This window comes from Nuphar pumila, chromosome 4 (assembly GCF_984573655.1).
Source record: "Nuphar pumila chromosome 4, dmNupPumi1.hap1.1, whole genome shotgun sequence".
Lineage (NCBI taxonomy): Eukaryota > Viridiplantae > Streptophyta > Magnoliopsida > Nymphaeales > Nymphaeaceae > Nuphar > Nuphar pumila.
This window is the reverse complement of record NC_143252.1, coordinates 12,184,149-12,209,217: the sequence shown is the minus strand read 5'-3', so window position 1 is coordinate 12,209,217 and position 25,069 is coordinate 12,184,149. Positions and strand designations below refer to the sequence as shown.

The window sequence follows — 25,069 nt, the reverse complement described above, 5'->3', positions numbered from 1 at the left end:
CCCCCTGCCCGGGTCGACCCCCTACCGGAAAGGCAAGGGGCAAGGGTCCTCTGCCGAAAAATGCAGGGGGTTAGCCCTCTGCAAGAAACGCAGGGGGTTAACCCCCGAAAACGCGGGGGTTAACCCTCTGTCGGAAAACGCGGGGGTTAACCCCCTCCGTTTTTCGGAAGGGGGTTAACCCCCTGCCGGAAACGGGAGGGGGTTAACCCCCTTCCGGAAACGGCAGGGGACGCAGGGGGTTAATCCCTTGCGTTTTTCGGCAGGGGGTTAACCCCCTGCGTGAACCGGGAGGGGGTTAACCCCCTGCCGGAAACGACAGGGGGTTAACCCCGTGTGAACCGGGAGGGGGTTAACCCTCTGCCGGAAATGGCAGGGGGTTAACCCCCTGCGTGAAAATGGGGGTTAACCCACTGCTGGAAACGGGAGGGGGAGGGCGTTACCTTTCTTCGGGCGGCGAACGGTGGGACCGGCGGACGGTGGGACCGGCGGACGGTGGGACCGGCGAACGGCGGGACCGGCGAACGGCGGGAGCGGGACCGGCGCAGGAACAGCGAAAGAAGAAAAGGAAAAGTTGGTTGGCATTAGGGTTATTCGAAAGTTAGCGACGGATTAATTCCGTCGCTAAGCCAACGTAAAATCAAATTCGCGAAAATAGTGACGGATTATATTTTGTCGCCACATCCGTCGCTATTTAGCGACGGACTAGTTTCCGTCGCTAACGTCGTCGGTAAATGGTGCGACCGTACCGACAAAACAATCCGTCGCAACATCCGTCGCTAATTAGCGACGGACTAGGCGACGGACTATCTTCCGTCGCTACTTTCATAAGATTCAGTAATAATAGCGACGAATATTTGTCGCTCGCCAATCCGTCGCTAACTAGCGACGGAATCTTTCCGTCGCTAACGTCCGTCGCTAACAACGTATTTTCTTGTAGTGTGGGTTCAGATCCGATACTATACCCAAAAATTGGGTCCAATTCTGGTTTCACCTGGGTCCGAACAAAACCCGATCCGTGGACACCCCTATTTTTCATCATCAGAACTTATTTGGATCCGGTTCAAGATTCGGACTTACTGCTTATATTTGGGATACGGATTCATACGGGTCTGTATCCGATCCATTTTCACCCAAAGGGTAGTTTGGTAAAGTAAACCCATGCCCAAAACCCGGGGAAAAGGTACCCCACAACCGCTTAAACAGTTTGCCCAACTTCCCTCTGTCCCAAGAAATTTCAAAGCTGCTGCCTCCACCACCCCCTCTGTCTAGAGAGAGAGAGAGACTCTCTCTCTCATCTTAGAGAGTGGAGCTCTAGAAACTGTTTCCACACCTCTCTCTCTCTCTCTCTCGAAATAGTAGGATTTTCATGATACCCATCTCTGTTTCGGGGATACCATCTTCCCCTCCATTACGAAAACTTCATTCTCTGGTATTCCTCTGTATCCTTTCCTAAGACAGGAAGATTTAAGTTATGAACAGAGATTCCCATTCCCTCTCTCTCTTTTCCTTCACTCCCCATCTTTGTTTCTGTTGAGGGAATGATATAAAGATGCCTACGTTCACAACTATTGCTCTGGAGAATCTGCTGGAGCCCAACATCTCTCGGCCTACCGAGCCGAGAGGCTCGAAACCCACCTCCCAAAATCGGTTCCCGCAAAAGGGCGTGCGAAAAAGCTCAAGTTATCAGGAGAAGAGACCCCAACACCTCTACTTCTCCCCTGTGCTGTACACCACGCCTGAGCCCGCCCCAATTCCTGACTCCCCCTCTTCCTTCGCGCCATCGCCCTATGTCGTAAACTACAAGCGCCGGCGCGAGCCCCTCCCGCAGAAGGCTAATGGCCCGGTTCGGGAAATGGAAGGGCCGGCGGGTTCTGGTGGGGAGTTGGTTCTAAGCGAATCAGCTAATCGCGATACGGAGTCGATGGAGGAAGCTGGTTCTGAGGTTTTGAGGATGGATGGCGATGGTGGTAGCGATAATATATCGAGAAATGTCGAGATTAGTGGGGAAGAAGGGCAGGAAATTGGTGGTTTTTTGGATAACCGGTTGCGAGATGTCATTATCAATAGATGGAAGGAGATGGAGGATGAAGGTGTGGCGTCACCATTTGCCTCTCAAAGCGAGTTTTTTGATGCCACCGAGGGTACTCCCGCTCTTCTGATTTTTCTCCTGCTAATGACTTCAATGTTTTGTCTTCATTTATTTTGGTTATGTTAACTGAATGGGAATCATAAAATTATTAATACACATGAAATTATGGTGTTTGATTGATTACGTTGTTTAATTCCTAAATTGTGTTGTATGCTTTGAAGAATTAATGTGTTCTCTAGCAAATTGTTCTTTTTATTTTTGTCTAGAAATCTCTTCCACAAGTTCTTTTTCTTTTTCTTTCCCCTTTTCCATGTGTTAAATTATGATAAACTGTTCATTTCCTGAAACATAGAAATCGGATGAGTACGTATTGGGGCATATATATAGTTGAAATCCGTTGCTACCTATACCAAAAAGCTGTATATTTGATTGACCATGGAAAACAAAATTTTTGTTTATCTGGTTCTGATGAATACAGAATTGAACCATGAAAGCTGACGCAGGTACAATTGTTCATATAGGAAGAATCTCCTTTAGGGAAAGACACCTTTCCAAGCATTTGCAAATTGGTGATGCCATAGCAACTTGACTTCCCCATAAGAAAGAAATGTTTCTTCTCCTTCTTCAGTGCTCCCTAATTGTCCCTTCAAATGTAAGATCAAATTCTTAAATCATATCTATAAGATCAAGTATATGTTCAAATTAATGAAATGCTGATTTCTTACGTGGAAAATAGGTGTCGCTTGGAATGGGTTTTATTAGAATTTGAATCTGTGTAACTACCTATTTTGGACTCTATACTTATTAAAATGGGGAAGCGATGAGTTTTATTACATTGCCTTGATGAAAACAGAATTTGGAACCTCAAAACGTGATCAAATAAAATTATTCACATTAAGAAAACTGTAACCCTTCGATGGGGAAATGTGTGGACCACTTTTACCATGGCATCAAGGCCTCTTGTTTGTATTTTTGAAATGAAAGGTAATTTAAAGTGTACATAATTCATTTCCCATTTACATTTCAAAGGTCAATCTACATGAACTATAGCACAGTGATTCTTCTATTCACAACAAGAATCCTAGGTCCAACATTTTGTTGGCAATAAAATATCTTTGAGCTGCAGTTCAGTAAATACAAAAATGTGCGTCTAAAATTAGTTCAAAAGTTGGAATCTTCTAGCGCACATTCTCATGCTCCAGAAATAGCGCTGCTGGTAAGGCTTTTGTGGATGTGCCATTGCAGCATATGACTGGGTCTGTCAACAATGGTGCATTCAATGGAGACCTATGTCACAGGGAATCGCCAACTAGGTGCCGCACCTGCACCCGATGCGGTCAACCTGACCCTGGGTGCAGTCAACACACCCAGGATCATTTATGTCCAACTTTTGGACTATATATATATATATATATATATATATATATATATATATATATATATATATATATATAAGGAGGGTGCATCGCTATCACGATAACAGGTGTCCACGTTGTTGTTCCTCAGTGCAGCAACAGAAAATGAATCACCCACGCACTGGCCTGACGCTGTCGTGGATCTTTCTGGTGCCCGATCAGTTGTGTGACAGCAAGATATGTAATGAAAAGAGGCGGAAGCACCAATAGGGCAAAAGTCACTCTTTAAGAGTGACTACAAGAGCCAAGAACACAAACACCAAATGTGCACACACACAAAACTCAAAAATATAGAAAATGACTTAAAGTCATAAGTTGGATTTATTGAAGAAAGGAAGAGAAGGGTGTAAAAACCCATACATTTACAAGGGGGAACCTCCTCTTTATATAGAGGAGGAGAGCACTTTAGAAAGACCATAAAGGGGGCTCCCTTCTAGTCGTTGGGAGCCCCAACGGTCATAAATATGACTGTTGGGGCCCCAACGACTAGATGGGTGGGGCCCCTTTATGGTTCCAAAAAGCAAAAACAGAAAATAAAAAAGGAAAAAGAAAAAGGGAAAAAAGAAAGAAAAGTAAAAAACAAAAAAGTACATATGGAATTACCAAAACACCCCTATCGGGTTTTTGGTTTATACAAAACAGGAAAAAGCTATATAATTATGTATATATACATATATACGTATATATACTTATATATATACTAATGTATATATATAAGTATATGTATATATATATTTATATATACATAATTTAACATGCCCCCTCAAACTTTACGGGGAAAAGACCGAAAGTTTGCCAAGAAGAAACATGAATCGTGGAGTTGGGAGCGCCTTGGTGAAGAAGTCAGCTAGTTGATACTCTGAAGTGACATATGGCAATGTGATGGTCCCTTTGAGATATTTGTCTCGAACATAATGGCAATCCATTTCGATATGCTTGGTCCGCTCATGAAAGGTGTGATTGCTGGCAATGTATATCGCACTCTTGTTATCACAACAGAGCTTGTTGGGAGTGGAAATGGGAACGCCCATGTCACCAAGAAGACTTCTGAGCCACACAATCTCCATAGTTGTCATCGCCATAGCCCGATATTCAACTTCAGTAGATGATAAGGAGATCTTCTGCTGCTTCTTGCATCTCCACGAGATGAGAGATTCACCTAAAAAAATGCAAAGACCCGTAATTGAGATCCGATCATTGGGATTTCCTCCCCAGTCAGCATCAGTAAAAGCAGTCAATTTCAGAGATGAGGAAGATGATAAGAAGAGTCCCTTGGAGATGGTATTTTTGATATATTGCACAATTCTCATTACAGCCGCCATATGAACCGTAGTAGGAGCGTGCTGAAATTGGCTCGCTGCATGAACCGCATGAGCTATGTCTGGACGTGTGATGGATAGATAGGTGAGAGATCCAATTAATTGACAATAGGGGGTTGGATCTTCAAGAAGAACACCATCTTCAAGCCTTAGTTTCGCATTGATAACTTCAGGAGTCTCCACTTTCTTTTCATCAGATATTCCTGATTTGGTACAAATTTCTGCAGCTAACTTCATTTGAGATAAGATGTACCCACGCGCTGAATAAGCCACTTCAATTCCTAAAAAATATCTCAAATAACCAAGGTCAGACATATCAAAAGTATCTTTTAACATAGACTTAACATCATTTACTCCCTTTTTGTCATTCCCAGTGATGATCATATCATCAACATACAACAGAAGCATAATAATGGAGTCACCTGTCCTTTTGACAAAAAGAGCAGTGTCAGTATAACAAGAAGAAAAACCTAAATTAATTAATACATTACTAAACCTGTCATACCAAGCTTTAGGAGCTTGCTTAAGTCCATATAAAGCCTTTTTTAATTTTAAAACTTTTCCATTTAAATTCATACCTGTAGGTGGTTCCATATAAACTTCTTCATTTAAATTACTATTCAAGAAGGCATTTTTAACATCAAGTTGAAAGATGGGCCATTTTTTAACAGAAGCTATAGCAATAAGGGCTCGAACACTAGTCATTCGAGCAACTGGGGCAAAAGTTTCATCATAGTCTACCCCATACTCTTGGGCATAACCTTTGGCTACCAACCTAGCCTTATATCTTTCTAATGAACCATCACTCTTAGTTTTTACTTTAAACACCCATCTACATCCAATGGGTTTCTTGCCATTGGGAGGGTCAATGATTTCCCAAGTTTGCGCCTTTTTGAGGGCATTAAGTTCAAGCTCCATAGCTTCATTCCAATGAGCATATTGTTTAGCATCATTGTAATGAGATGGTTCATGAAAGGAGTGAAGAGCAAGAAGACATGCTCAATAATTAGGGGAAAAAGAGTCATAAGAAACAAATCTATTTGGAATCTTAGGAATGCGATTTGATCTTCTTTGAGAGGTTTCTTCTATCGACTCACTTTGAGAAAATCTTTCAAGGGCACAAGGAGGATTTCTTTCATTCCTTCTAGAGTAGACTTGTATTTGTCTTGAAGCATTTTATTCTAAGTTTTGATCATTATTTGGATGTTCAACAAGATCTTCATTAAGAGGTTCATTAAGATCAATATGATCATCTATGATGTTTTCTTGAGGTAACAAGTCAAATAAAAAGGAATAGTCAATATTTTCATTTGGTTGATGCGAAAAACCATTTTCTTCTTCAAGGAATGTGACATCTTTTGAGATATAAAGTTTATTCTTAATTATGTCAAAACATCGATATCCTTTTTGTTTTTCGCCATATCCCCAAAAAATACATTCAATAGCCCTAGGAGAAAGTTTATCATTTTTGCGAGTTAAAACAAAGCATTTACATCAAAAAATTCTTAATCTTTTATAATCGGGAGACATATTGTAAAGTTTTTCAAATGGAGAAAGATTTTCAAAGAGGATGAAGGGATTCTATTGATGAGATATGTTGAAGTTAGAACCGCTTCGGCCCAAAAGGATTTTGGGATATTTTTTGAAATCAATAATGTTCTTGTAGTTTCTATTATGTGCCTATGCTTTCTTTCCGCAAGACCATTTTGTTGCGGAGTGTTGGGACAAGAACGTTGATGACAAATTCCATTTTCTTTTAAGTAATTTTGAAAATCATTAGACATATATTCACCTCCCGAATCGGACCTAAGAATAGATAGATTTCCCAAAAATTTATTTTTAACCATTGCATGAAATTCTTTAAAGAAAGAGAAGACTTCAGATTTGCGACTTAGGAAGTATATCCACGTAAATCTAGTGAAGTCATCAATAAAGACCACATAATACGAAAAACCTCCTTTAGATAAAATTGGGGAAGGTCCCCACACATCGGAATGAACAAGTTCAAATGGCCGAGTGGTAAAATAACTTCTTTGAGGAAACGGAGTAGCTTTAGATTTCCCAAAAATGCAATCTTTACAAGTCATGTGATTGTCTTTACAAGCATTGTTCAAAAAAGGGAAGAGAAACATTTTTACAAAATTTGGATGACCAAGTCTCTCATGCCAAATTCCAATACTTTTGTCTTTAACAAGATTGCAAGATGACTTAGATGGAAGTGTCAAAAAGTCCATAAAATAGAGATCACCCCTTCTATGGCCTTGCCCAATCAGCTTCCCTGACTGGAGATCCTGCACGATGCAATCTTTAGGTGAGAAAGAGACTTGGCATCCATGGTCGATGATTTGGGAAACGGAAAAGAGATTTAAATTAATTTTTGGAACAACTCTTACTTTAGGAACAAAAAAATTTGGAGAATTTTTGAAGTCAAGTGTTCCAATACTTTCAATTTTTAATGACGTTCCATCGGCCGTTGAAACATAGGAGGACATGGGTTCAGAAAAAACATTTGAAAGAGAGTTTTTATGAGATGTCATATGAAAAGAAGCACCAGAGTCTAGTATCCACATACCTGGAGGTGATGAAGAGTAGGCGATGGTGGCTCCGGATGTTGAAGGAGAAGACTTGAGAAGGTGTTGGAGAACTTCGGAGATATGATTAAGAGTTTCTTTGATATCTCCTTCTTTGGTACTTTCTTCCTTCTTTGGAGAATTTTCTCCAACCGCGGCAACCTCTCCTTTAAGCTTTGGACAAACCGGTCTAATGTGCCCTGATTCATTGCAATAGTGACATATGATTCCCTTTCTAGGCCCATTGATATTTTTGTTAAAGTGGGGAGGTCTATATGCTTTAACATTTGATCCGGGCCTATTAACGGCCAAAACCTCATCATTCCTAATGCTCAAGCCAAGTCGAGTTTCTTCTTGACATACCTCGGCAAGAGCATCTTCAATAGGTAGGGCTTTGCTTCTATGGAGAAGAGATGCCCTCACTTGTTCAAATTCCGGGAAAAGTCCATGAAGGAATTGAAAAAAGTGCTCCTTTTCAATTTGTTCCCTTCTTAGTTCAATATCTTGTGGAGCAACCCATTTGGGCTCAAGAAGGGCAAGCTCATCCCAAAGAGGGGTTAGAGAGCTAAAATAGTCCCGGACACTCATATCCATTTGTTTGGTTGAACAAATTTTTTCTTGACAAAAGAATTGCCGAGCAAGATCCTTTTGGGTATACATACCCTTAAGGAAAAACCAAGCCTCATTGGCCCTTATAAACTTGGCAATATTAGCACAATTTTTAAGATCTACATTGTTCATAAACCATGCCAAAATTTTGGCATGGTTACTTTCCCAATCCTCGATTTTGGATTGATGTTCATTAATAGCTTTGATGCGCTCATCGCCATCTAAAGCCTTTTCAACTTCATTTTCAATTTTGGTAAGAACAAGAGAGGGTTCGGGAGTAGTTCCTATAACAAAGCCCCAAAGTTTCTTACCTCTTAGATGATTTTTCATAGCGGAGGCCCACATGAGATAGTTGGACCCATTTAGCTTGAAAGAGAGCTCCACTTTAGAGTCATGTTCCATCGGCACCAAATATTCTTCCTTTCTTCAAAACTTTGAGAGGCACGCTTTCCAAGATGACAAAAGAAAAGCCCAATCACCAACCGAGCTCTGATACCATGTAATGAAAAGAGGCGGAAGCACCAATAGGGCAAAAGTCACTCTTTAAGAGTGACTACAAGAGCCAAGAACACAAACACCAAATGTGCACACACACAAAACTCAAAAATATAGAAAATGACTTAAAGTCATAAGTTGGATTTATTGAAGAAAGGAAGAGAAGGGTGTAAAAACCCATACATTTACAAGGGGGAACCTCCTCTTTATATAGAGGAGGAGAGCACTTTAGAAGGACCATAAAGGGGGCTCCCTTCTAGTCGTTGGGAGCCCCAACGGTCATAAATATGACTGTTGGGGCCCCAACGACTAGATGGGTGGGGCCCCTTTATGGTTCCAAAAAGCAAAAACAGAAAATAAAAAAGGAAAAAGAAAAAGGGGAAAAAAGAAAGAAAAGTAAAAATAAAAAAAGTACATATGGAATTACCAAAACACCCCTATCGGGTTTTGGTTTATACAAAACAGGAAAAAGCTATATAATTATGTATATATACATATATACGTATATATACTTATATATATGTACTAATGTATATATATAAGTATATGTATATATATATATATTTATATATACATAATTTAACAAGATAATCAAAGGAGTGCATGGTAAAGGATCAGATCAATGGATCTGATCAACGTCTTTTTATTCAAAAGGACCGAAAAAGCATTACAATATTCAAAAGATAAACAGGCTGTCAAATAGTGGTTGAATGTAAAGAAATAAACGCAAAACAATGTGAAAAAAATCCACGGTTGCGGTGAACCAACAAAAGAATAAAAGCAACAGTAAAAAAGGGCGTGCGACTGAAAAAGATAACAGAGCTTTTGATTTTTCCAAATCGACTGCCGCACGCAACCCTAGGTTGGGTTATTTAAAGGGTTTTGGCTGGATCTGGGTCTCAGGTCCGGACCCGAGACAAACTCTGCCTTCTGTTGGATCTTGGGTGCCCCGGCTTGGGCCCTCTGTTCTCGCCTGGATTAGGTACGATGGGACCTCTTCTTCGCGCCTCAGTACAGCGGTCTGGATTGGATCCACCACCTGGATCCGATCATCAATCCCCTGGTGCAAATCCGGTCCAAAGCCTGTGTCCTACTGTATGGATCTGGGTCCATCTTGCTCTGCATCATTCTCCCCTGGTTGGAAAGAAGTCGACTCTGACGACTTGTTGTCTCCACAGTAAGCATTTAGATCAGACACATTAAATCTAGGTGACAGGTGCCAACTTTCGGGCAGTTCAAGAAGGTAAGACCAGTAAAATAGGACCGCGAGCCGGTCTCCTTGGTGGAAAGAAGAACTATCTTATGACCTATGTCACATGGGTGCGGGTGCGGGGATGTGGCACTTCCAAAAAACCCGGGTGCGGTAGGGGCAAAAAAAAAAAATTAAAAAAAAAAAATATATATATATATATATATATATATATATATATGGGTCCGGGGGTTCCCCCCGGCGCGAGTCCCTTTCCAAACTAGAGAATTTTTTTTCGTAGAGAGTTTTTCTAAAAATAAGTTTTTTGATAAGAAACATTCCTCAACAAGAGTGGAGAGAAATGTTTTCTAACGAGAGAAAATTTATTTTTACACTCTCCACCACCACCCTCTTCTTCCACTCTCTTATTTTTTTCACATTTTCCCACTCCAAATAATACAAAATTTTTAAAATGCATAGAGGATGAAGAAATGAGCCCATTAAAAAAAACAGACGCTAATATCAAAATTAGGGTTCCAAGGATAGTGCAATCGGATTAGATCCAATCAGACGTCTGTTTGCAGCACCCAATGTGTTGTGTCAGAAACAGATCTCAAACTAAATCCAAATGTGAAATCTTATCATATTCGAACAAATGTATTCACATTTCACACCTTATTTTGGACTTCATTCCATCAGACATTTACAGAGATGTTGGCTTAATCTAATCCATTTATAATCCCTACATGATTGCATCTGCATAAAAAATGACTGACTCCAAGCAATCTTACCGGATCTAGTATCATTGTAGAAAATACAGATCCAGACACAACCCTACTGCATCTGCATAAAAAATGACTGACTCCAAGCAATCTTACTGGATCTAGTATCATTGTAGAAAATACAGATCCAGACACAACCCTACTTTATTGGACCTCATTTATATCCGGATCAGATCCATAATCCGATCTGCATCGGACCCGTTTGTGCCCCTCGTGAATAAATGCCCCCACCGGTCCAGAAGCTTCACCTCATTCATTTTTGGAAGAAGCTAAAAGGCTAAAACCCTTAACCCTCTCTCTCTCTCTCTCACGTCTTCATTGGATCAAAAGAGAGAAGCCCTAACCCTAACCTCAACCCCTTTCTCTATGGTTTTCCTTCTCCTCCATGTGAGTTGAACCAGAGGAGAATCCTTAACCCTTTCCCTGAGAGACACGTTTATTTGCATTGAGAGAGAAGTTAAGCCCTGATTCCTATCTTTAAGGAGGAGGAGAGATGGCTCTGGCTTTCGACGAGTTTGGGAGGCCGTTCCTGATCATCAAAGTCCAGGATCGAAAGAACCGGTTGAGGGGCCTCGACGCTCAAAAGACAAACATTGTTGCAGGCAAGGCAGTCGCTTGCATCCTCCGGACGTCGCTCGGCCCCAAGGGGATGGAAAAAATGCTCCAGTCCCCCGATGGAGACGTTACCATCAGTAATGCTTCCCTCCTTCTTCCATGTCTCCTTTTAAAAAAAAATCCAAAAAAATGGACCGAAATGACCCTGGGTGCGGTCAACGCACCCAGGGTTGGGTTGACCACACCCGATGCCGCACCCGCACCCGCGTCGAGTCGCGTCGATGCGGGTGCGGCACCCTGCTAGCCGAATCTCTGTGACATAGCTTATGACCCTTAAAGATAAATGTGTACGTGTTCCTACAGCCATCATGGATGGTCTTATGGTCAAACTGCCAAGGACGTCCCAAACGAATGTGACACATACTCATAGGAGCCACATCGCACCACACTTCATCGTGGTAATGCTCCCCCATGGAGAACCAAACTAGACAACGCAGGGTGATAGGTACCTCGTTCCCTTTTTTGAACCATGCCATCTTATAAGGTTGGGACAATTTTTCTGCTTTTAGGTTCAAGGTGGACACGACACTCTCGGACACCATATTCTCGCACGCCCCGGTATCAATGATAAACATCACACGCGCACCCCTCACAGTTGCACCGGGTTCTAAAAATATTATTTCGCAACCATTTTGTCGGAGCCGACTCTCGGGATCTGGTCAAAACATGACGGATGGTTAATAAATTTTTGATGCTGCCGTCGAACTCTACGACTTTCATCTCGTAATCCCCCTCAACAAGCGACTCACCCTCGCTCTCACTATCGGACGCTGACTCAACAATGCCCTCTGCGAGATGGGTGTTCTTGCTCATAGTGGGGCACTTGGATGCAACATGACCTAACTCTTGACACTTAAAACAACGAATGGTAGACTCACTGGGCTTACCTTTGGATCTGGTGTGGTACACGGGTCCAGACTGATCGGGCTTGCTAGGTCGACTCTAGGGGTGGACTTTGAGTCTTCTTTCCCAGGAAAGCTCGCTCCCCTGGTTGGGAAACTTGACTTGGGTTGACTAGACTGATCACTACGGGATGTCCTATGTTCCTGCTTCCTTTTCAAATTTTCCTCCACATTCATGGCATAACTGTTTGCCTGATCTAATGACTCAACTGTGATACAACTGAAGTCGTCAAAAATAGTAGGACAGAGACCAGAAATATACCTTGTGACCTGCTAGTGGGCTGTCTCCTCGATCTGCACTCGTAGGGAAAGACGATGGAACTCAGCAGTGTACTCCGCCACAGTACTGGTGCCTTGACGCAGGGTCAGGTACTCCTTGTAGGCCCTCTCAGCATGATCTGACGGCACAAACTTAGAATGCATCAACCGCTGCATCTCCTCCCAAGTTTGTACGCGCTCTAGTCCCTGCCGCTCCCTCGAGCTCTGCAGCTCAAACCACCATGTCTGCGCTAGGACTCTCAACCGAATAGGGGCTAGGGAGACACGACGGTGCTCAACGACATCGTGGTAGTCGAAGAAGAACTGGATGGCATAAGACCAGTCGAAGAACTGCTCCGCATCGAACCGGCCTGCGAACTCTGGAAGCTCCAGCTTCACCCCGTACGTGGAGGGGAGCTCTGATGCTCTCTGCTGACAGGCCCCCACCATGCCTGCGGGGTACTCGTTCCAGAAGGCATAATCATCCATCACGATCTCATCTCCTTCACCACGATACTGCTCTCCTGGTAATTGATGCTGACGAACTCCGATGACCTGTGGTCGGCGCTCTGGTCGCGCCGGTCTGTAACGCCCAAAAAATCCAGGACTTGTAACTTTTAGAATAGTTTGAAAAGCTTTGAAATCATACAATTATCAGAGTCTAAATAGTACTTCAGCGGAAAATGATATTTTTAAAACAACAAGTCGATGGAACTTGAGCGCATTACAGTATAAACTTTCCTTTACCGAATTCCGCACAACTATTGAAATCAAATGGTTTTAAAATGCAATTTCAATGATGGAGAATTTGTTTGTTGAAACCAAGAAGAAGTTTACTAAAACCGTTTTAGTAACTCAAGGTTTAATAAAAAGAGAAATTTTGAAATACACTTTATACCAAATTTACCAACATATCCTCAGGAGCGAAACGTCAAGGAAAGAACTCTATCTTGATTTCATCACGCCATCGTGCCATCGCAGATTGTATTACCTATCCATTACCTGCCCATAAAATGGGTCAGTTCTATTAAAAACTGGTAGGTGCACAGACAGAACAATATTGAACATAATTAAGCAGAATAATTTAACATGTCAAGTAGACAGGCAATTATATAGCAATTTAATTTCAACAGATTCATGAAGCAACTATCATGAGCACAATGCTAAAATTACTACAAGCATTTCACTGACACCAGTAGGCTAACTATTATAAGCAAAGAACTGCATAAACAATTTACTTAGCAAAATACAATGCTACATCAACCATACTTTGCATATTTCATCTCCTTCACCACGATACTGCTCTCCTGGTAATTGATGCTGACGAACTCCGATGACCTGTGGTCGACGCTCTGGTCGCGTTGGTCTTTGCTGAATCTGCACAAGAATCTATTTCTGTCTAGCTCACCCGTGAGGGGGCGCCATCTGCGGCTTGCGTTGTGGCACTGGTATGACAGGTGGTCCTGCGATAGGTGGAAGGGCTGGTCGGGTCTCAGGCTCTAGGTGGATAGGAATTGGATAGTACGAGTTTTGGTTATGGGTCGGGTTAGGACAGTGGTATTGGGTCGGGTATGGTATTGGGTTTTGGATCTGAAATGGGTTAATGGGTTGGTTCTGGTTCAGGAATTGGGTCCGGTTGGTATAATATTGGGTTGATTCGCTCGATTGGATATGGATCGGGTCCAGTCTTAAGCTACTCATCAAACCCATATTTGGGTAGGTTGGATCGAGGATCGAGTTGTGGGGATAACAGGCTTGGTTTGAACTCAATCCACGATCCATATGATTATAGACCTGGCTGTGAGCCGACTCAAATTCAAACTGGAGCTCCGTCCGAGTCCGATATGAGTTTTGGTCGGCATTGGACCCATATTGGGGTTCAAACATAATGGGTTGGGTTTGATTCGGGGCAACCCGCGAACCAAACCCAACTCGGTAGGTTGGGTAGGGGTTTTCGGAGCTCGGACCCGCTCCCGAAGACCCAAAGGATGGTCCTTGAGACCCAGGCTCGGGCCCCATTTTCACGAACTCGGGTCTAGACCCTCACGGGTCCGGACCCATCCACACGGGTCCCCCTGCTCCCACCCGCAGGTTTGCTGCCATAGGGCCTCCACGCGCAGGATAGGGGGAAGGACCAACTCCTTCCCGGGTCGGGTTGACGCACTCGGGCCTGCAGCAGGGCCCAGTGTGCCGCTGGGGTCCTGCAGAGCAGGCCCGACCTGCAACACACCCACAGGGAGTCGCGGCCTGGGCTGGGGCACACCCGTGTGCTGCAGAGTTTTAGCCAGGGGTCCCGTACAGTCCTGACGCGTGTCCACTGTTACCGGATTGGGGTGGAAAGGGGGTACCGAGTGCACGCCAATGACGCAGTCAGGCAGAAAGTGGGTTGGCTGGCCTGTTCCCGCGAACGTTACAGTCACCCGATCTGCTGTGTCGTCCACCAGATTTGCTCCTATTTTCAACATTGAAGTCGTGCGCGTACCTTCGGATGACTTGACGGCCCTGAGCCGTTCGTCGATCCCGTCCATGCGTTTCGACAAACCCGCAACCTCTTTTCTAATGCGCTGCAGATTTTCTTGAATCTGGGTTACTGCGTCAAGTACCCGCAGCATCGGATCGTCAACGACGGTTCCTCCCGCTCTTCTCCACCGGTAGGATCGTGCCTCACCTCTTGAGCTATCCCGCTACCGAAGGAGGAATCCTGCTCCGATACCACTTTGATGCAGGGAGGGTGCGTCGCTATCACGATAATAGGTGTCCATGCTGTTGTTCCTCAGTGCAACAACAGAAAACGAATCACCCACGCACTGGCCTGACACTGTCGTGGATCCTTCTGGTGCCCGATCAGTTGTGCGACAACAAGATAATGAAAGGAGTGCACGATAAAGGACCTGATCAACGTCTTTTTATTCAAAAGGATCGATAAAGCATTACAATATTCAAAAGATAAACAGGCTGACAAATAGTGGATGAATGTAAAGAAATAAACGCAAAACAATATGAAAAAAAAAACCATGGCTGCAGTGAACCAGCAGAAGAAAACCAAAACAGAAGAATAAAAGCAACAATAAAAAAGGGCGTGCGGCTGAAAAAGATAACAGGGCTTTTGATTTTTCCAAATCGACTGCCGCACGCAACCCTAGATTGGGTTATTTAAAGAGTTTTGTCTGGATTCGGGTCTCGGGTCCGGACCTGGACCAGAGACGAACTCTGCCTGTTGTTGGATCTGGGGTGCCCCGGCTTGGGCCCTCTGTTCTCGCCTGGATTAGATACGATGGGACCTCTTCTTTGTGCCTCAGTATAGCGGTCTGGATCGGATCCACCACCTGGATTCGATCATTAATCCCCTGGTGCAAATCCAGTCCAAAGCCTAGGTCCTGTTGTATGGATCTGGGTTCATCATGCTCTGCATCAATATATATATATATATATATATATATATATATATATATATATATATATATATATATATATATATATATAAATTTGAAGTTTTAACAGTTAACATTGTCATAATATCATTCATTATGCATGCATTATATCAACCTAAATATCAATCAAATAAGTAAAGCAATTACATAAATCAACCTAAATATCAATCAAATAAGTAAAGCAGAAAAGAACTAAATTACATACCAAAAGTAGATCCTACAATGATATGACGATGAAGTAATGAATCTTAATAATTTTCTTCTTTATCATCAAATGCATCATTAGAAGGAATATTGGGCTCAGCTAAATCCATGTTTGTCATGTTTAAATCATGCTCTCCCTCGAAGTCACACTCTTCTGGGTTTACATCCCAAAATTTGGATGTTCCTTGTCTGCGTTACAAACACAATTTAAAAATGTTAAATACAATACAAGTATATTTAAATGAAAAATTAAGAAATAATCAAATAACTAAGAGAACAAATTAGTACCTGTATTCATCATTGGTTCGCGAAAGTAATCGAAGATTTGAATGAACATATATTAAATCCTTTGCACGCTTGCTGGTGAGTTTGTTTCTCTTCATGTTGTGGATTTGAGAATATGTGCTCCAATTTCTTTTACAACAAGATGAACTAGCAGACTGCGATAGCAATCTTAAAGCAAGACGTTGGAGAATAGGTGTTTTTGATCCAAATGTTGACCACCATGTGATAGGATCTATATTATCCTCCTCTCTCGCGGATAATGTCAGTTCACATAATCTCGAAGATGAAAATTTTCCAAACTCTTGTGTGACTTGATGTAGAAGATATGCTTCTGGAAAAAGTCTTGTCATACACATATTTCTATGTCTTGATAGCTCTGGGTCTAAATTTGGAGGGACACGACCAATACCACCTGCCCGTCACTTATTTGCATAATATTTTGGATTAAGATATTGTACCATGCAATGCAAATGAGTGTTGCTCTTATCTCATCTTCTGATTAAAATTGAATGAATATGGTTAAAAAATTCTAAATCATCCAATGCAAGATTTTTTTCTTCATGCTTGAAAACTATAGCTTGTATTTTTTCAATCATATTATCCCACATTTCATAAACTCTGTGAAGCATGGGCTCATCCTTATCAACTTCTCTTAACATTTCTCAAATAGGTTGCATAAATTAAAGGAAGTATACCACTTTGTCCCAAAACTCATCATCAATAATGAATTTCTTAATTTTTTGAGCCTTGATATCATCATCAACACGATAGAATGTCAAATTTTCATCAGTCGCCATGTTAACCAAAGCATTCTTCACTTTTTTAATCCTCTTCACCATCACAATGATGGACGCAAAACGTGTTTCAACGACCTTCAACAATTTCAGGTCAGAATGCCTATTAAATACAACATTAGCACGATAGTGGTTAACAACAAAATTCCTAATGCTTTTGACATTTCTTTCTAAATCTTCAATCCATGAACATAAAGCATATGCTTCTGAATTTTCTTCTTCTTTGGGGTTGCAGATGCTCTTTAGGGTCAGATTTAAGTTGCGTGCTACACAGAGAGTCCAAAAAATATGAGGGTACTCACTCTCCAAACTCAACATTGCACTTTTACAAACAGGAGCGTTGTCTGTAATGATTTGTACCACTTTCTGATTACGACTTCTTTTATGACTTCTATAAACAATCCTTTCAAATACTCTACATTTTTATATTTCCCAGATGCATCAACTGCTTTCAAGAATATTGGGCCACTAAGCGAACAAGCAATGAAATTGATCAGTGGACGTCTTTGAATATCTGTCCATCCATCAGAAACAATAGAAACTTCATTTTGCTTCCATGAATATTTTTTAATCTCCAGTAACCTCTCCACATTTTCCCTCTCTTCTGCAAGAAGTGTGGTTCATATTTTTTTTGGAGGCACATAGCCAATCAAATTACAACTTGCCAAAGATGTTACTAAATCCTTCCAATAAGGATTTCTAGCCGCATTAAATGGGAGTGAACTAGAATAAAAATACCTCCCTACTTTTCTATCCATATCCTCCCTTTTCATATGTATTGAATATTGCTTGTATCGTTTCTCTACCTCCTATATTGACTTTTCTTTTTTTTTTCAGCATGTTCTTGGTGGCTTCTAAATGACACACTAATTGCACAAAAATCACTCATTGTCTTTCTCTTCTCATATTTTTCTTGTATTGTCTTTGCATTGCCTCATCAACTTTTTTGCATCCTGAAATGTCATGTCCTGGTATCTTCAACAAATGAGCATTCACTCTTGTGTAAGATCCAACAAAATCTCTTTCATAGAGCTTGTATCGAAATCTCTTGTTTCCACCACCTCCTTCTTCAGTTTTTGCAAGTTTATCTACATGTACCCGTAGTGGCTCTACATCATCACTCACACTATAATTATCAACAAAACTAGCAACAGAACTCACATATGGGGATGAAGATAACACAAGTCCTTTCTCTTTATCCGTCATTTTTGTCCTGAAAACACAAAAAAATTTATATTAAAATCAATTATGCAGACAATCAAGATTTATAATATCAAGTCCAATGATGAGTTATAGAGCCTGATTCAGAGTTTTTGCCCTTACTGGGGGGTTCGCGGGCTCCACCCCCCCGCCCTGGCACGGGTCCCGCTGAGAGGGGCTCGGCCCCTCCCCTGAAATCAGAGGGAGTAGGGTGGGGGGCTTGGCCCCTCCCCTGCCGAAAACAGGGAGGGGCTCGACCCCTCCCCTGAAATTAGAGGGAGCAGGGTGGGGGGCTCGGCCACTCCCCTGCCGAAAACAGGGAGGGGCTCGGCCCCTCCCCTGAAATCAGAGGGAACAGGCCGACCCAACAAGAGAGCGAGAGGGTACCTGCGACGAGGGAGAGGAGGAGGTAGCGTCGGGCTCCCCTGCGAGACGTCGGGAGGAGAGGAGGCGAGCGAGAGAGCAGAGCTGCATGGGAGAGGAGAGGAGAGGAGAGGATTAGGGCAAATTTTTTTTGCCCTAATCCTCTTTCGCAGCGCCTTTTGATCGGGCAACAAATTTTTTTTTACGTTAAAAAATTGGACGAAAACGACCCAGGGTCGTGTTGACCGCACCCAGGGTCGTGTTGACCTCACCGGGTGCCGCACCCGCATCGCGTCGACGCGGGTGCGACACCTGCTTTGCCGAGTCCCTGTGACTTAGCTAGCAATGTAGTGTGCTCTCACACGGACATGGCTAAAAGGACTTGTGACGCACAATTTTTGCAGCTTTAATGAATAGTATATAAGAGGGCATGACACAAGCTCAAACTAGAGTATCCCTGTGACATAGGTAGTATGTGTGCCAGCACAGCATGGCCTTTTTCTTTCAAATATTCCTATAATATGTGCTAGAGTATGTAGTTGTTCCTCATGTTTGGTAACATTTATTGTCCAAGTCTTCAACCATCAGTAAATGGTTTAAAGCTAGTAGTACCAAATGACTAATGGCACAGCTTGAGCTAACTCAGCTGCAGGCAACATTCAGCAAGATAAAACTCACCAGCTACTTCCCTACATTGGGTGTTCTAAAGAGAAGTTTGTGTCGCCTTCCAGGCAATGCATGTCCATGGCTAACTACTTAATGTTAGGTGGATTTTCTAGCTATATGTAGAACTACAGCTCTGGGGGTCTGTGTTATGGTTTGTTTTCTTCACCTTATACCTGACCTTCCTAACCCCTATATTGTGGTATCATTAAGCATAGTATTTTGGCAGTTTTACAAATAGCTACTACTATGATGAGCATGTAAGTGCAGGAGCCTTTTATAATGTACAAATAATCTGGTATTTTGTTTGAGTTTACAAATCTGCATATCATGGAAAAGGCATGCAAACTGCAAGGTATGGAATTCAATATACTGGGGACCGAAATCTGGATGTACATAAAAATCAAGAAAGGTTCTGAACAAAAATATTGGATGATTACACCCTCAAACATTATTGAAATTATGTTGAATCAATGGTTTTGAAGCTGTTCATTGATATTGAATAAAGGAAGCAACATTTTTTATCCTTATGTAGTTTCTGTTGTTATGTTAACTTGTTTTGGTGCAATTCCACATGAATGTTGTATCTTCTATGTACACTTTGCTATTCATGGATTGAATCATCAAAAGCTAGAATAACTAGATCTTATCCCTGAGCTATGTCACATGGATACAACTGTGGATACAGAAATAAACCATTTTTATGAAATTTCTAATTTCACCAACACATAAGGGTATGGAACGAGAGTCATAATGGAGCATCCATGTGACAGCCCCTGAGATGTTTGTAGTCTATTTACTATCCTTGTAGGTAGTAGCTAATTTGTAATAGCCATTCGAAAAGTCAACAACCTATTTTGCAGTAAGATAATCAATCAGCGTTGAGATGAAACTGATTCCAAATAAATAGATTAGACTTCAGTATTTATAATACTGAGTATGCCATGCTGAACATAGGGATATAAATGGGTCCGATCCAGGATGGAGGTTTTGCAATTTTTGGCTATTCCGAATCTGATTCCTATCCGAATCATAGTCACAAATATCGTTATCAGGAATTTCTCGGGAGATATGGAAAAAACTCATTTTTCTTGGGAAAATCTCGCAAAAATATCAACATGTACTATTATAAATAATATATAAGAACAAAAATACTAGTAAAATGTTGTCATAAATATACAGCAAATGATATGGGTGAAAAAAATTACTTGAACATGTTAATATGGGTGCATGATATGGACGAATAAAGGCTTTACATTAATATAAATACAAGCATATTCTAAGGCTAACGGTCTTGTAGCATAGGGTATTGCACAAACTCTAAAAAATAGTCCCATATCAATGTGGTGGAGGGAGGAGGCCCCCTTCCACTTCTGTTTAAGAGGTTGTGCCTCTTCGGTTTAGAGACTCATAATTTCAAAGCCCATTCAGGTGCTTACTGGCCTGCCCGCTCACATGGGTAACAGGATTTTTCTAGGCCACTTTGGCATCACTTTATGAAAGAGTAAATATTCTTTTAAAAGCTGGGCAAAGGGCAGTTGTAACTGCAATCTCGGTCTTGCGAGATATTGAAAATCTTGTGATATTCTCGTGAATATTTCATGTTTTTAATGTTGCCAACTATGTCGTAGGGACTCGGCTAATCGGGTGTTGTGCAGTGAACATAACCCTAGGTGCGGTCAACCACACCTAGGGTTATATGCTATGTTGTCAAAAGCGCTAGGCGGGGCTAGTCGGTGGACCTTCGAAAAGGCCTAGGAGGGCAAAAAAAAATTAAGAACAAACAATGTAGAAAAAGATAAACTACACAATATTGAGATAAATAAAGCATGTATGAAGCATAACAATTAATATTAAAGAGTCAAAACATAAGAGCGAATGACATTAAACATTGAACTGGAGAAAAGTCTTAAAAGTAAGACATTAAGTGCATGATATTACAATTCATGTTCTTAAGACAAAAGTGCTTAAACTAATCAGAATAAGAGAGAATGAAAATTCATATGAAATCCTTCAATTCTTTGCTAAGTTCTTCATCTCGAACACAAAAACTTTGACTGATTGTTTCTTCTTGAACACATAAACTTTTGTCGATTGTCTTCATTGATTTACGTGGTGGTAGTGGTATTGGTACATCATCTTCAGAATCAGGGACTATATAGCTCGATGCATCATCTTTTTCTTCAGTGTCAAGGATTATATAGTTTGCTGCATCATCTTGCTCTTCAATGTCAGGGACTATATAGTTTGGTGCATCATCTTGCTCTTCAGTGCCAAGGACAATCTCTAATGAAGGTGGATTTGACTTTTCAGCTACAACCCTTGTCATTGTTAAATCTAATGACAAGGGCAACAAAAAAAAAATGTTCAATATACACACAAACAATCAAAACAAAATAGTTAATAGTTAGTGGCAAATTCACACATATAAACACATACACTTGCACTTGCATTTACAGGAGTCAATCCACAATCAGCTGAAGAACTTGGGTTTGCATCTTCCATTGTTCTAATTAAACATTTCAAAACAAACAATTATTAATCAATAAAGTAGATAAACAAAACATACACAACAACAAACAACAACAACAACAACAACTACGCCTTCATCCCAAAACAGTTGGGGTCAGCGATATGAACCAAAAAAGAAAATCATTCTGGGTCTTCCACATGAATCCTTCTCCTCCAATCATTTCTATCCAATGCCATGTCCTCGGTGAGGTTCAAAGCATTCATATCCTTTCCTATCATCTCCATCCAAGTCTTCCTAGGCCTACCCAGACCTCTTTTAACTAATATATTTTCCCATTTCTCCATCCTTCTAACTGGAGCATCATTAGGCCTTCGCCGAATATGTCCAAACCACCGTAAACGATTCTCTCTCATCTTATTTTCAATGGGTGCAATGCCTACCTTCTTACGTATCTCCTCATTCCGAAACAAAACATACACAATATATATAAATATATTGTTCATAACCGACTAGGCGAGATGCACCTAGGCGTCCGCCTAGTTGGACCTAGGCGGCGCCTAGGCGAGCCACCTAGGCGGTCCCGACTAGGTAGCTCACCTAGTCGAGCTGGGTGGCGCCCAACACCTAGGCGGTCGCCCAGGCGCGCCTTTGACAACATAGGTTATATGTAACCAAAATGGACTCGGTCAACTTTGACCGAGTCTATTTTGGACCAAAAAAATTTAGAAGGGGGTGGGGGTGTTTAGGATACGATTTCATCTCCCTCCTCCCCCAACCCCTCTTCCTTGGACAGTGGCGGCCCTCCCCGACCCCTCTTCCTTGGACGGTGGCGGCCCTCCCCGACCCCTCCTTCGACGACAACGATGGACACTGCAAGCTACCCCTCTCTCTCTTCTCTTTCTTCTTCCTTCTCCTCCTCTCTCTCTCTCTCTCCTCGTCTTCCTCCTCGGCCTCTTCCTCTTTCTTCTTCTTCCTTCTCCTCCCCTCGTTGCCACAAGTGCCGAACCCAGCTTTGCTGCCAAACCCAGGCCTGTTGGATTTGGCTCTACTGAACATAGGGGTTCGGCTCTGCTGGACCCTTGGGTTCGTATCTGCCAAACCCAGCCCGGCTGCCAAGCCTAGGCCGAAAATGGTAGATCAAGTTAACTTAAAACCGAACTCAGGTGGAAAATGGGTTCATTAGTGTTAACTGTTAACTTAAAACTGTTAAAAATTATATATATATATATATATATATATATATATATATATATGAGTAATGCACCCCTCTGCCCACCTTCTCATTCTGCCTCATTTTGCCCCCTCAAAAAATGCGAGAAATTATATGAATCTAATTCCATGCTCTTTCTAGGCAAAGTGAGAAAAGATAAGTCAATGTTTACAAACTTTGCTTTGTCAACCATCTTGCTTGATCAATGTTTCTATAATATAATCTTCTCACTTTTTGCTTCCATATTTGATTGTGGCTTGATAGAATTTTTGCAAGATAGCTCACCCTCTCTACGATCCCCTTTCTTTCAATCTGGTCTGCAAGCTGAAATTGATGCTCTTAAGATGGATCTGTTATTGGAAATTGAGAGGCGGAAGAAAGCAGAAGAAGCTGTTCAGCACTTGCATGCCCAGTGGGAAAGGATTGCCAAGCAGTTGTCTCAAGTAGGTTTATCATTGCCTACGATTGATAAATTCAGCAATTTAATTGAAGAGAGTGATGGCACTGAACTGCTGTCCCATGAGGTTGTTGTTGCAAGGCTTGTGGCTGAGGCTGTTGGTAGGGGTAGTGCTTGTGCTGAAGCTGAAGCCGCAGCAGAGGCTATTATTAATGCAAAAAATGTTGAAATCGCCAGGCTTCGTGATAAACTGCAGTACTATGAAGCTGTAAATCATGAAATGACTCACAGAAATTTGGAAAACTTTGGTATGTTTTGCGTTACTATTGCTCTCTCTCTCTTGTTTCCTTCTTTCTGGCAGCTTCATGTTCATAAAAAGTAGGCTTAGAAAAACTTACTGGAAAAAAATGTGGAAATTATTATCTCAAAAAATGAAAGAAAAAATAAAAGCTCTCAAGCTTGTTTCTGATCCATATATGCATGTCTGTGTATTCATGCGTAACTGAGTTTGTTAAATGTGCAAATTTCTATTTATACACAATTTGTTAACGCGTTCCAAATGCGTTCATGTAAATTTTGCTTTTTTGTCCAAGTAACCATTCCCGTATGGTTCCCTGAGATATGGTGCTTGTGGACTTTGTGTTAGCTGGCTAGGTGATTGCTTCTGGTCCGTGCTAATGCCCTTTTCTTGTCATTCTGCAGAGGCATCTCGCAGGCTCCGGTGGAGGAGGAAGATGAGAAAGAGGTTGGTTTGGGGTTGTGTTGGATTGTCATTTGTCATTGGGGCTTGCTTCTTAACCTATTCATATCTCCCTCATTCGGGCACAAAGCCATTGGCTGCTAGCAGTAGCTTCTCCGATACAGGCACAAGCAAGCCTGAGTCCAGGAGCCATCCTTAGTTGACTACCTGCTCCTCCAACTTTCAGGTTCTTTGATCAGTTTATACTTGTTTCTAGCCATCTGGATTTGCAGGTCAGCGAAATGTCTGCTTTAAAATGCTAACATATAAGCAGCAGTCATCAAATCAAACTAAGCCAACTTGGAAAGTTGACGCGTATACCTGCCTATTGGTGGTTCATTGCAGGAAGGAATAAAGTTGGTCAAGTGACTTGGAACCAGCGAGTCGCTAAGTGCCACTTTTGCAGGCTGTGTACTCATGGTGCTTACAGAGGGAGGGGAAATAAAAAAGAAAGGAATATAATTCTTTTTCTAATAAATCTTGGCCACCTGAATTGATCACTATTTAGTTAATGCTGTTTAATTGAGTCTCACTTTGCTGAAGATTTCTCAAGGCTGATCTCTGCTGGAACAACATTTTGTAAGCAAATTTTGAAGCAACCATAACAAGTTCAGCTGTCGACTGAAGAAAATATATTGAGTCTCATTTTCGCCTTTTTCTTTTTTTCCCAGATACCTCCATCCTTACTGTTACTGAGGAAAACTTTCCACACCTATAACATTTGGTCCAAGTCTGGAAATCCCCATCAGTTTGTTTTCAGGACTACTGGTTTGATTCTTTAAGCAGAATGTTAGTGGTACAGGTTTAGGTTGCATATTTGGTTGTTCATCCGAATACTGTAGCTAGATCTGTAGGGTTCCATTGTTTTCTATTGAAGGTTATCCCTTCCCAAAAAAAGGAAAAGGAATGTTTGTACTTTGATTAGGGGTGTCAACGTGTCGGATTCAGGTTGGGCATTACCAAATCTGACTCGGATTCAGAGTCAGACAAGAGATTATTGAAACCGAATCCGAATCTGACTAAACATTAAACAACCAAATCTGACCCAAAATCTGCTTAAAAAGGTG

At 41.7% G+C, this 25,069-nt stretch overlaps 1 protein-coding gene across 1 annotated transcript; it reads left to right on the top strand.

Annotated features, from left to right (window-relative positions):
* The first annotated feature begins 1,549 nt into the window (after positions 1 to 1,549).
* On the top strand, positions 1,550 to 24,162 carry LOC149839393 (uncharacterized). Its single transcript, XM_090004853.1, has 3 exons — positions 1,550 to 2,141; positions 23,131 to 23,571; positions 23,966 to 24,162. Exons 1-3 carry the CDS (start codon positions 1,550 to 1,552, stop codon positions 24,160 to 24,162), a joined length of 1,230 nt encoding a protein of 409 aa, XP_089860979.1.
* The last annotated feature ends 907 nt before the right edge of the window (positions 24,163 to 25,069 follow it).

Excerpts from the sequence above, each read along its gene's own strand:
- LOC149839393 (XM_090004853.1), top strand. The coding sequence starts at position 1,550 with ATGCCTACGTTCACAACTATTGCTCTGGAGAATCTGCTGGAGCCCAAC. Across the intron at positions 2,142-23,130 it reads GTTTTTTGATGCCACCGAGG|AATTTTTGCAAGATAGCTCA; the intron begins GTACTCCCGCTC and ends GTGGCTTGATAG. Across the intron at positions 23,572-23,965 it reads CAGAAATTTGGAAAACTTTG|AGGCATCTCGCAGGCTCCGG; the intron begins GTATGTTTTGCG and ends GTCATTCTGCAG.